The sequence below is a fragment of the Danio aesculapii genome, chromosome 4 (assembly GCF_903798145.1).
Source record: "Danio aesculapii chromosome 4, fDanAes4.1, whole genome shotgun sequence".
In the NCBI taxonomy this organism is placed as follows: domain Eukaryota; kingdom Metazoa; phylum Chordata; class Actinopteri; order Cypriniformes; family Danionidae; genus Danio; species Danio aesculapii.
Genome location: NC_079438.1, coordinates 4,092,955 through 4,106,866, shown reverse-complemented (window position 1 = coordinate 4,106,866; position 13,912 = coordinate 4,092,955). Strand labels below are relative to the sequence as shown.

The following is a 13,912-nucleotide window of genomic DNA, read 5'->3' as shown; positions in this document are numbered from 1 at the left end:
CTGATTTTTTGGCTGAAACGATGATTTTCTTGAATAGCACCAGGTTTCAACCGTGACATTTTCGTCGTGAAGCTCCTGAGAGGATCTATTTTTTTGTAAATGGATTCGACCCAGCCAAAATGATCTCAGAAAATAAAATGACAAGCACCAAAATGTAGGATTAGCATTAGTTTTTTGGGGAATTTCCTAAGACTAAAAACTGAAAAAGCAAAGACCACATGTCTGAATTATTACAAGTTTAATAATTAAACTCTGCAGTGGCTTCAATTGTATTGAAGTTTATTACAACCACAGATGGATCAACAGCGCACAATAGATTCGCTTGTGTCTCTCAAGTTATTAGTGCTCTATTTACCTCATCAGCTGAAGGGAGTAATCACGAAGTGTACTAATAGTGTAGTGATATTACAGATCCAGAGGCTGCATATCCTCGAGTTATGAGATTAATGAATATATCAATGTATTCTCTTCTTCTCCAGATACGCCGCCTCAGTAAAGGACGGATCGCAGTACTTCATCCTCCTCATCATCACGGATGGAGTGATTTCAGATATGGCCCAGACAAAGGAGTCCATTGTTAATGTGAGTGTTCAGGCTACTACTTTAGCTCAATAGCAATCTCCACAGTCAATAGCTTTGTTTCTGTCCAGCTATTCTCGGCCCAATCCCAGTTCTATATTATACCCCACTTAAAACCTATTTAGAAGTACCTAGATATAAAATAATTCTACATATTATAATGTACTGCTCACAAGTTTTTAAGTTATTCTCAAGGCCATGTTTAATAAAGAAATAATTTAGTCTTGGGTTTAGTTTAGTCTAGGGTTAGCAACATTAACTGTAAAAGAGACGATGTCAACTGATGAAAAATAAAAAGTTGGAGAACTCAATCCAGAAGAAAAGGCCCAACTGAACCACTTATCAAACCCTGACAAGAGTTTTTTTGGGTTTTTTATATACTATCCCATCCCTATTTAATTTATATTGACGCTAGCGCATGCCGTCTGCAGTAGTCATCCCAGAAGGCGCAAGAATTTAATAGATGCTCGCAAAATTGTTCTGTATTCGGACTTTAGCAAATGTTGCTCGCTTTCGAAAGCGTATGAGCCTGCAGGTTTCCTTAGGTTAGGTCTGGTGGACGTCATGTTGCAAGTATTCTCATATTCATGTATGTAACCACAAGAAAACAACATTAGCGTTATACCAGAAGTGCTGTAAAAAGCTAACATCCGGCCTATTCATTACATAGCTGTCGGGACTCGATTGTGATCACTCTTGATATTCCTAGGAACAGTATGTTAACCCAAAGTCCCTTTAAGGCAAGTCATTTCACTCGGCAGCCATCTTTGAAACACCTCTCTGGCATTCTGTCTGAATGGGAAAACATTAAATTATTCAAGGCTGTTAGCCAAGCTTATGATTACATTACATTTTTGGAACACCAATAAAATTAATCAACAAGTGTCATTTCTAAACATTCGAATCAAACAAAATTGGCAGTTTTTCAGGTTCCCCGAGCTAACGCACATGCACACTTGAAACGAGATCACGACACCAACCTCATTTATAGCCGCTTACACATGATCATCGTCTGGATAATGATCGTCAGATCGCGCTGCTCTTCTGAAGTAATCCATAACTTGGTCTTGATGGTGAATCTCCTCCAGAAATGACAGCGACTCTTTGTTTACAAGTTTGTGTGGGTTCGAGTAGTTGCTGTCATGTGATGTGCGTTTGACAGGATGCACTGTACCTCGCATTCGTTTCATACAGATTGCAAAACCAACAAACTTTTTGTTTTCAAGTGTAGTTGGTTCATTTAAAAGCTCAGATCTCAAGCTTCATGTGGATATATTTCTGATGTCTGTGGAGCAAGCTGAGATTTTAGTGCGTTACTTGACCACAGAAACTGTCTGCTCCGAGCTTCTCCCCCAAAGAATCGTCAGTCTTTAGTGATTGTTGATTGGCTCCTGTACTAGTAGGTGGTGCTTCATTTACTATATTGACGTTACACTTTTCCCCATTCAAAACTATACAAGTGACATCTCTTAGGTGTTCTATAGTGTTTGGTTATTCCCAGATAACAACCACTAAATAACGCAGGCTCATCTGAGAACTTCAAGTCAACCTTGACTGTCAGCGAATATGTTGGATTAAGTCCAAATACCTACATTCACATTCATATGTATCTGCTTGACTGTCAACCAGCTGTTTTTGACTGTTTGATGCCATCTTGTGCATAAATAATATAAAGGTTAGTCTATTCTCCATTCAACCAGTTTTGTTTTCATCAGCTTTGTGTTTTTGACTGTTTAGCGCCATCTTGTGTCTGAATAATGCGCAGGTTAGTGTATACTCCATCAGCTGTTTTCGTTTCAGCTTTGTGTTTTTGACTGTTTGGCGCCATCTTGTGTCTGAATAATGCGCAGGTTAGTGTATACTCCATCAGCTGTTTTAGTTTCTGTCAGCTTAGTGTTTTTGACTGTTTGGCGCCATCTTGTGTCTGAATAATGCGCAGGTTAGTGTATACTCCATCAGCTGTTTTAGTTTCAGCTTTGTGTTTTTGACTGTTCGGCGCCATCTTGTGTCTGAATAATGCGCAGGTTAGTGTATACTCCATCAGCTGTTTTAGTTTCAGCTTTGTGTTTTTGACTGTTCGGCGCCATCTTGTGTCTGAATAATGCGCAGGTTAGTGTATACTTCATCAGCTGTTTTAGTTTCTGTCATCTTTGTGTTTAATTAAATAGTCAATAAAGTTTCAAGGCACAGATCAATGTTTTAAGTCTTTTTTGTGGCAAGTATCTGTGTAATAAGTGGGATAAAATACATGCACGACGGTTGTTTTCACAGAATAAAGCTCCTCAGTCTTATACAACACATTAACGTTCCTTGCCAGGTTTCCTTGCCAGTTTTTGCAGCCCTGTTGCTGCTTCAACTGGTGTAGCCAGGGATATTTCTTAAACTATACTCCTTTTGTTTGTAGTGTGGTCCTGAAGAAAATCTTTGTTTGGTTGTTTGCCACTTCCCTTCACCCCTACACCTCCAAGTAAATGAGAATTGGGAAGAGGAAGGGCTCAGGTATAGAATTGGGATTGGGCTTTTATTACATTTTGGAACATCGCATAATGGTTAATAACCTAATGCAAACCAAAGCCACTGCACATTTATTACGTTTCATGGTCTGAGGTGCGAGTAATTCATTATATAAGAAAAACAGCGCACAGTGGATTCTCCTACTGCAAAAAAACGACATTTTACTTTTGATATTTGGTGTCAGATTATCAGGAAGTGACGATTTTGTTCTCTTTGACTCAAACGATGCTTTATTCTCGAATGTTTCATGTCATATTCCAGTTTACTAGACATATTTCAATGGAAACGAAGCTATTAATCAAGGGTCTGTTCACCCAATAATTATTAATCACTCAATCAAGTCTCATTGACACAATAAATCATGAAATTATTTGTTTATTTAATTTGAACTGCTTACTTTATTCCAGGCTGCATCTCTTCCCATGTCAATTATAATCGTTGGAGTTGGACCGGCGGAGTTTGACGGTAAGAAAATCTGACTTTTTTCAGCTAGCGTAGACTCTAAAGTAGGATTGTCTTTCGATTTTACTCCATTTATGTGTGCCGTACGTCTTCTAGCACCCTAGATATGCTGTTTGCCATAAGGTGATGATCTCGAGCTCGAGCGGATAATGGGATTTAGTGCGGCTGCAGATGAAATGAGCATGTAATGTGACAGCCGTTTCCCTCATTGCTCTGACAGTACTGCGAATGCGTTTAGTAATAATGAAACCTGACTAAAACCCTCAAAACACTAAATCACAGGCATCTCCGCTCATGCACATTTCTTATCTTTCGCATGTGCTTCCTCAGCCATGATTGAGCTGGATGGGGATGAAGTCAGAATCTCATCGAGGGGCAGATATGCTGAAAGAGACATCGTACAGGTATAATAACACACAAGTCACATGTGCTTATGGGGATTCTAGAGTAATGGGTGCAAGATAAATCTAATATTTCATTAAATTAATATTAATATCTTCATTAAAAGTATCTTTGTATGTGGTTTTAGGGACATTTTGTCTGGAAAATATGCCACTATATCTATTTTTGTCTGTCTCCACCACCAGAATCTTACACTCAGCTTCAATTTTCAGGGAATAAGTCAATTAAATTGTATTTTTTGTGTGTTAATTAAGTTAAATAAACATTTGGATGATTTCAATAATTAAATACAATATACATTTTCTATCTGTTTACTTTATTTGCTTTGGACAGTGCATAACTTGTATTATACACAATACAAGTAGGTATTGTAAAATTAGGTACTCCAAATATCTACGCTTTAGAACTAAACCACAATCTCGAAAATAAGGAAAGTGTATGTTGTTCTTGAGTTTTTAGCCACGATTTTCACTCACCAAGAGGTTTTGCTAAATATATGACTGAACTCAGTTAAATCTTTATGTTAATGATCTTAATGAAATATTTATTATTAAACTGTAAGTTCAATAATTTTATACATTTAATTTGAATGTTTTTTATTTATTTATTTATTTATTTATTTTAAACCAATTTTAGTTTTTATTTTGACTACATTAATTCTTTTTCGTTATTAAAATTTGTCTCTAGTTCCTTCTGAAAAATCCAGCTTAAATCAGCCTAGGCTGGTCTGCTGGTTTTAGCTGGTTGATCAGCCTGGTTTTAGAGGGATTTTGGCCATTTCCAGGCTGGTTTCTCAGCCATTTCCAGCTTGGTCTTAGCTGGTCACGTTGGAAAATGACCAGCTAAATCCAGGTAAAACCAGCCTGACCAGCCTGGTTTAAGCTGGACATAGCTGGTTTTGGCTGGTAATCACCCAGCCTGACCAGCTAAGACCAGGCTGGAAATGGTGGAAACCAGCCTGGAAATGGCTAAAACCCCTCTAAAACCAGACTGGTTGACCAGCTACAACCAGCCAACCCACCTAGGCTGGTTTAAGCTGGATTTTTCAGCAGGGTCATGTTAACATAAAAAAAAAAATGTCCCTATAAATATTGAACACTTTGATTTTGATTTATGTGGAGGGGGCGGGGGGATGGGTAATACACTGTCGAACTCATATGTTTTAGAAATATTTTTAATTATTTATATTAATTGAGTTTTTTTTTGTTTATTTAATTATTAAATAATAAGTTAGGGGGGGGGGGTAATACACTGTCGAACTCATATGTTTTAGAAATATTTTAATTATTTATATTAATTGAGTTTTTTTTGTTTATTTAATTATTAAATAATAAGTTAGGGGGGGGGGTAATACACTGTCGAACTCATATGTTTTAGAAATATTTTTAATTATTTATTTTAATTGAGTTTTTTTGTTGTTTATTTAATTATTTAGCTTAATCAAATGTTTATTAATAAATTGTAAGTTTCGATAATCTTATTTAATTTGAATCTTTTTTTTTCCAATATATATTTATTTTAAGCCAATTTTAGTTTTTATTTATATTACATTAATTCTGGTGAACGCTGATCTGCGAAATCGCTTCAGTTGACTGCGTGAGACCAATCGAGGATCAAAACATGACCTCTCTGTACATAAATTTAAAATATGGACCAATCGCTCGCTTTTTAAATGTCTAATCATCTTGTTTAATCCCGCCCCTTTTGCAACGCTGTATGACAGAATTTCACATGCTCAAACTCGAGTGTGACCGCGGCATAAGGTTGGAAATATACGCTCTGGTCTAACAGGGTTGTGCGTGTTCTCTTAAAGAATTCTGGGTGTGTTTTGAGCATAACGTGCATTAAACCAATCAGAGTTTCAGCTCTCATTCCCTTTAAGAGTCAGTTGCGTCGCGCCATGGCGCATTTGCTATTTACATGGTGGACTTCACTAGAGAGAAAACAGTTAAACAGAGCATCTGCAGCGCGAGGATAAAGAACGAGCCTCATCCATTCAGCCTGTTTACTTTCGCTTTACTCTTTACTCCTTTACTTTGGTGGAGTGAGGAAACAGTGGAAACTCACTCCACTGAACACATCCATTAGCCCACATATTTAATTTCATTTATTAAGCGCAAAGAATTACTTCAGAACTATTTCTAAATTCAGTTCTAATCTCCAGCAAAGGAATAAATGAACAATAATAATGAAGTGTGGTCAAAACACTGAGTTATATCCAAACACACGTCCTGTTCTGATGCCCCATATGGTGATGCAGACGTCTCCAAAACCCCACAGGTGGACAAATCTACACTTGTGTTTATTAAAACAAATATAAATCTACATATATGTATAATAATAACACAATATAAATGCAGATTGTCATGAATAAACTGAAAAAAATCCCCACCGGTCTTTAGAGCAGCTTAGTTGGTCAATGGCGCGGTCTATTTCAGTTCCTCAAAATATCGACACACCAAGAATGCGCCTTAACACACCTCCTTTATAGACCCACGAGTCCACAAAGTAGTGCTAATGGATTTGCTATTTAAACAACGTGGCGCAAAACGTGGAAATTACTGTTGCGCTGGTCTGAAAATAGCAACAAATCGCGCCAAACACGTCTTGCACCGGGTGTATGACATTGCCCATTATGTGAAAACAGTGACAACTCTGAAAATCATTCATCTCTATTGTACTGAATTCTGACCTAACAGCTCTCTCAGTCTCTCGAAATCTAATTTCTGAGTGTTTTTCTGCGCTCCTCCTCCTCTTCTTATAGCTCAACTGTCATCATTATGTCCCCGGGTCACTCGACGCTTGTTAGGAAGCATGTTAACAGGCAGTGTGCATGATCGGCTATCATAGGTGGCTAGGGAGGCTTGTCCAATTAGCCGTTCCCTCACATACACACACACATTCCACAGGATCTGGCTTCCCGTCGGCCAACACGCACTTAAAAGCCCAGTTTTTCTTAACTCAACGGCTCTCAGAGGCAGCCGTGTCTTCTCTTAGGATAATTTGGCTCCCTATCTCAAAGGCGTTCGAGTCGATTGGCATGCTGAGCATTTGATGGCTGTGCCCTCGTTTCAGGCTAATTGCTCTTTTTAGCGTGGCAAGTTCTCACTGAAATGCAGATGAACGCGGGACCTGTTTCAGGTTATTTTCACCTGAGGAAAGCAAACACCAAGAGTGTGTTCAGAACATACTCTACGTGGAAATGGAAATAGGATTTTGTAACGCTACGCAAATTGGACGTGCTAGTCTGTGCACCACCAAAACAAAGACTGTATCTGAAATCATTCATTCATTCAGTTTCCTTGGGCTTAGTCCCTTATTTATCAGGGGTCACCACAGCGGAATGAACCGCCAGCTATCCCAGCATATGTTTTACACTTTCGGCTGCAACCCAGTACTGGGAAACACCCATACACACTCATTAACACACTCATCAATTCCCCTATACCGCATGTGTTTGGACTGTGGGGGAAACCGGAGCACCCGGAGGAAACCCACGCCAACATGCACATGCAAACTCCACAGAGATGCCCAACAGGGGCTCGAACCACGACTGAGCCACCGTGCCACCCTTCAACTATATTGTTCAAACACATGTTTTTCCATATACCATTATGTTACCACTACTAACACCGTCATGTTAGTGGTTTATAATTCCAATGTAATGTATGACATTATCAGTTTTTCCTAACCTGCCAGCCAGCACCTCACACCTCACGCTAAAAATATAGTGTTGTACTATATGGAGTAAAAATTGTATCATTAGTTCACCCAAAAATGAAAGTTCAGTTAATAATGACCCTCATATCTTGCCAAACCCCTGAGACCATCCACCTTCAGAACACAAATATATAAGATATTATAAATGAAATAGACAGCAGCGACCTAGAGACCATTCAAAGTCCAGAAAAAGAATCAAAACCCTTCAAAACACACACACAAGAAAGAATAGTGACTAAAATCTACAGCTAATACAGACGGCATGTGTGTGTGACTCAGAAAGGCTTGAATAAACCACCATAAATACATCAAATACTTGGTATTTTTGACTAATGAGCTGTATTTCAGCTTCATCTGTCTCTATCACTGACGGCTGTTTATCTAATGTAAGGCAGGAGCGGTGGGCGGGCGAAGCAGCTCATTTGCATTTAAAGCCACAGGCTGCAAAAACAGCTACACTGTAGTCAGTCACCAAGATGGGCAGATTCTGGAGGCTAATTATCTGATGGGGTGGGGGGGGGTAGCATTCTGGATACACTAAGCTTAACTTACATCTTGTAAAAGGGGTGAAGTAGTTGCCCTTTAAAATAATAGTTCACTGGAAAAATTGGGGTCTAAATTCCCTTCCCTTAAGTTGTTCCGAGGCTTATTAAAGAAGCACCATGCACCTTATTACAGTATGTACTAAGATAAAAACTCACAATGACCCATCCTTCAAGATTAATGTCACTATTTTGTACATCTTAATTAAATAAGAGCTATAGTTCATCAACACGTTTAGATTTTTGTATTGTTCCACCAAGCTAGCAGTGTTACTTCATTCTTGTCCTTTGTTTTGCAGTTTGTTCCATTCAGGGACTACATCGACCGCACGGGGAACCACATCCTCAGCATGGCCCGTCTGGCCAAAGACGTTCTGGCGGAGATCCCCGACCAATTCCTATCCTACATGAGAACCAGAGGCATCAAGCCGTCCCCTGCTCCTCCTCCGTACACACCTCCAGGACACCCGCTGCAAACTCAGATCTGAAACGGGCCCGGCGGCGAGCCTTGCAGCACACCAGTATCTCTTTCTCAAATCACTCAGCGAGGTGAAGGTTTCCTCAGCTCTTTCTGTCCCTTTTCTCTTTGCACTACGGGGGCTGTAGTCGGACACCACGGTTTGGAAAGATTCTGAGGACAGGTTTACTTCCATTACAGGCGTTCTCTGTCTCTCGGTTTCTCTCTCTCTCTGTCTCTCAATGCCCGGATAGCTTGTGACCGAGGGCCGCGTTACTGAATGACCGTCGCATTTATGAAGGTATGGAAAAACTGACGACGTTGCGCCCGGTGTCAGAACAGCAGAGCAGCTTCCTCTTCCTCAGACAGGGAAAAGGCTAACAAATCACCAGTCGCTAACAAGACTGTTGTAAATAACTTTCTTCCGTCGTTTCTTATCTCTTCCTCCTCTTTCTTCTCTGAGCTCTCACTCAATGTTTACATGTTATGGGTTTTCTTACTGGTGGAGCCAACTTTTATATTTCTTCGACATGAACTTTGCCGTACAAATCCTCGCAGCGTGTTAACTTTGCCATGCCCGTCAGGTGGCAGCGGCCGGTGTCGTTGCAGAAAACCACATTTCTTGCATGGAAATGGTGTGCCCAGGCATGCGATGCATGTTGTGCGATGTTCATGTTTTTTGGCCTTTTCTCGTGCTTTCACTCACTTTCTCTTTCTCTCTCCTTTTATTATTATTATCATTATTATTGCCCTGGCACAAGCACATCGGGCACTTCATTGTGTATAAAAAGAAACCTCATTGAACTCGACGTGCTTCATTACATTTAAATCAGAGCAGCTGCTCTCAAATAAGAGCCCAGTGGTCAAAAACACAGATGCCATTATTATTTCATGTCTTAAAACATCGGATGGATGCTTTGTCGTCGTTTTGTTCTGTTGATCTGGTGATGCTGTGTGCCATTCATCATGTTTAATCATTACCAGGTAGAGTTGCCCAAAGATAGTGTCAAAAAAAGCACAAACGAAATCCTCCTTCTTGGATTTCGCTGTGAAGAGTGTTGATTTATGATGAATTATATGTGTAACGTGACCCTGGATCACAAAATCAGTCTTGAGTTGCACAGATAGAAGCAAGAAGGTCGCTTTTTTGAGTCCATTTCTGTGTGGAGTTTCCATGTTCTGCCCGTGTTGGTGCTTCACTTCCCCTTACAGTCCAAACACATGCGCTATAGCGGAATTGGATGAAGTAAATTGGCTGTACGCTGTAAAACCCAATAAGTTAAGGTAACTCAAATCATTTGAGGAAACCGATTGGAACAAACCATTTAGGTTCAAAAACTAATCCTAATGAGTACTGTGAACTTAATCCACTTGAGTAAACGAAGCAATTTGAGCAGAGTAAAACCCAACTCAAACCAACTGAGTACTGTAAAACTTAATAAGTTAAGGCAACTCAAACCGATTGCTTAGTTATAAACAACTAATCTATATGAGTACTTCATTTAAGTTGAAGTAATGAGGTGTTTAATTAACTCATTACCTTCAACACTGAGTTCAAAACTCTTTTTAAGTGAGTTGAATCAACTTTCAGTCAATTTTGAGTTCACTACACAATAAAGTTGACTGTTGGATTTTACAGTGTGTGAATTTGAGTGCATGGGTGTTTCCCAGTACTGGGTTGCTGCTGGAAGGGCCTCCGCTGCGTAAAACTCACGCTGGAATTGTTGTCGGTTCATTCCGCTGTGGTGATGTCTAAAAATAGAGACTAAACCGAAGGAAAAGGAGTCAAATTGATCGATTTTTATTGTATGCCAAAAATCGTTAGGGTATTAAGTAAAGATCATGTTCCTTGAAGAAACTTTGGACATTTCTCTCTGTAAATCTATCAAATCTTCATTTTGGATTAGTAGTAAGCATTGCGGAAATAGAGTCTGAGCAACTTTACAGGTGATTTTTCTCTGTATTTAGATTTTTTGAACCCTCTGATTTCAGAACTGTGTTGTATCTCAATCAAATGTTACCCTATCCTAACACAAAGCATATCTAATCAGCTTTTATTCAATATATTTCCAAATATGTGGAACTCATGACTGGTTTTGTGATCCAGGGTCACATATATTGTTTCTTAGTAATAGTCTTGATTCCCATTATTATAGAAATGTGCTGCTAGTATCAGGAAAGTCTTTCCTTACCCAAATCGTCACGAAACTGGAACAGCGCAGACACTAGTTCAGCGCCTGTCTGTGGGGTTTTGTGTCAAGCCAATGGATGATGAATTGAATCATACTGATTCCTGGTTCATCACGATTCATTTCAGTTCTGTTTGTCTTAATCAGTTCCATTTGTGAAACACCATGACGAAACGTTCACGCATAGCAAATGTGAAACCTTCTACTATGTAGCAACTCATTTATTTCATCACACACTTGTGTCGTGAACTATTTTGGGTAACAGCCTCATAAAGGGGAACATTCTGGGTATTTTTGGTCTTTCCAGTCGTGCTGCCTTATCACACATACAACCTTCACGGCACATTAACAAGGATTTAGACATTTGTGCCAAATTTACCCAACAAATGTGTACAGATTTTTGCTAATGATTCCAAAAACGATGACTAGAATTATTTATGAAATGATCAAATCAGACTTTTCTACTGTTAATTCAGATGTATTTCCTTGTAATTGAGAGATATAAACCTTCTGTCCAATACTGAGTTATTATAACTCATTTTTGTGTTATGAATTAGCAATATCACATGAGTAGTTGTGCGATATGGCTGTATATCAGCACTGGTGGGAGGCGTGTGTTGGCTCGAGGCAGCAGGCCGAGTGCCTTATTGTCTCACCAGTGACGATATACAGCCACATCACACTGCTACAAGTGTGATATTGCGTTTATACAACAGTTCGACGGCATAATCGTGTGTATTAAAAAGAAAATCAAACACGGAGAGTCTAAAAACCATTTTGTTAGAGGAACTACTTTCTTCCGACATTCATTTACATCTGCAGCTGACGTCAGAACAGCAGAAGCTGTTACTAATTCACCAACGTCACTGTAGAGCTAGTGTTTGAGTGATTCGCTAGCGTAATGTCTAAAGTGATGACAAAACAGCTCACAGTTTAAGATTATAAGGCTGAACGGCATGAAATGCCATCAGTCTACAGAGATTTCCCAGCATTTCTATGTTGCAATCAGGAGATCACGATAATTAACGGCAAAAAAAAAAGCCAAAGCAAAGCAAACACTAGCAGATTACCATGGTATAAATACAGCACTACAGCATACACAAGAAAGACATTGACTTACCTGTTTTATACTATTTTGATTAGCCGTAGTTTGAAATTTACACTGAGTTTTTCTCCTCTAAGGGCTTATTACGCATTCTCTGTCGCCATCTTGTGGTGGAACATCAACCATCTTTGCTCTGCTCAGTATGACAGGCTAATGGCCGCCGATGCGCTGAATCTCCAAAATGATAAATATTTAAAATAGCCACTATCCTTTTAAATAAACCACATAGTTGTGATCTAATCAACTACATCCTTGCATAAAAAGCCTCAGAAGTGCATTATGTTGTCCAACAGCTGCCATATTTGTCAAACTGTAGTGAGTTTATTGATCTGCTGTCACTCTATGTGCGCGGAGTAACACACAAAGGTGAATAGGCTGTACGAGTGCTGATATGGCAGAATATCGCACGGCTATCAGCCAATCAGATTCGAGAATTAGAGAGAACTGTACTATAAGTGACAATATAATAGCATAACATTGCAAGTACACTCATTCAAACAACACAATAACTCATTCCTTAGCATATTTTATGTAATTATACTAATTGTTAACAATTTTGACAATTGCTAATAGGCACTGTTTCGAAACAAATAGAATAATCGTAATAAATGTTAACAAAATAGTGCCAGATCTAGAAAATAAAGTAACATATTTAACTAGGTCAGTTTAACGTCATCTGGTTTCAGTTCTTAGGCGCCCACATGAAAATATACTACAGTAATTTATATACTATAGTAATTCTGACACTGATACCTCCAATATAGATTCGATGAGATGACAATGGCTCTAATATGTAGCTGCCATTGTGTTTTTATGTATGGGCATATATAGTAAAGAAATTGAGGTCAAGTCTATGTGTTGTGCGTGTGAAGTTAATAAATAAGACTGCTATTAGTTCATCGTAGATTTATAAGAATCGGTAGGCACAATTTTTACGTCCACAAACCTACTCTCCAGCACTTTGGTTCGCATATACTGCTCAGTGCGTGTTGAAGAAAGCTGTTATGTGTGAAAAAGCAGCACTTGACCTGGAGGCTCGGCTGATGATAGTATCTCTCTTCGGGGAATGTCGGCTCTCCACATTTCTCACTCGCCCTCAGATCTGTTCCTCTCTGCATCGCTGGTGCCACGGCAAATGCCATTTTGGCAAATCCATTCACCTGTGTGTGAGTGTGTGTGTGTGAGTGTGCGCAAATGTGTGTGTGGTTTGTGAGTCGACTCACATGAAATTTGTTTACTGAAGATATCCAAATATATATATATATTGTATGCTCTTCATATCTAAATATAACGTGCACTATGTTTGCATGTACAGTTTTACAGGAGATTCACTTGCTCTTTTGTTATTCTGAGTGTTTTGAAGATGACGATGATTATGATGAAGAAAAAAATTAACGAACAGGAAAATAACTGTACAAATGGCCTTAATCTCTCACTGAATTCTTGGAATTGTGCGATGCCTTCAGATATGAATTGTTCTATATTTTGTGTCGGTTGTATAATTGCTTTCTAGTGTTTATTTTCTTTGCACTCATGTACGAAGAATAAACTATATTGTAATTTTTTTTGGGGGGGGGGGGGGGGATCAGTGATTAATCAGAGAAAGCATGATTTTGAAGTTCTGATTGTCTAGTAAATCCATATGATGATGAAATTATTATTTCTGTATCGAGTACTAATTTTGGAATAAACATTCGTAATATATACAAAGCGATTTGCGAGTCTGGATTGATTTTCAAAGTGACTGGGAATTATGGTATGTGTGTTTACAAAGTCAGATTCGGTTATTATTCAGTCAACCCAGGCTCATTCTGATTATGTACCCCTGTATACATTTCTGGAGAGCCCCAAATACATCCTGGGAGGTAGGTTTTTTGGCAGTTTTTGTTTTCGCGAATCCACTAGAGGGCGCTGTGTGCTTTTTCAGATCTCAAATTTCTCT

At 38.9% G+C, this 13,912-nt stretch overlaps 1 protein-coding gene across 1 annotated transcript in view; it reads left to right on the top strand.

The window, feature by feature from the left end:
• The window catches only part of LOC130221972 (copine-8), a 133,471-nt gene extending 119,791 nt beyond the window's left edge, over positions 1-13,680 (top strand). Inside the window, exons 14-17 of the mRNA XM_056454568.1 lie at positions 480-582; positions 3,501-3,558; positions 3,886-3,959; positions 8,519-13,680. Of these exons, the coding sequence (XP_056310543.1) occupies positions 480-582; positions 3,501-3,558; positions 3,886-3,959; positions 8,519-8,707 (424 nt within the window). The 3' untranslated portion in view covers positions 8,708-13,680. The remainder of the gene's footprint in view (positions 1-479; positions 583-3,500; positions 3,559-3,885; positions 3,960-8,518) is intronic.
• The last annotated feature ends 232 nt before the right edge of the window (positions 13,681-13,912 follow it).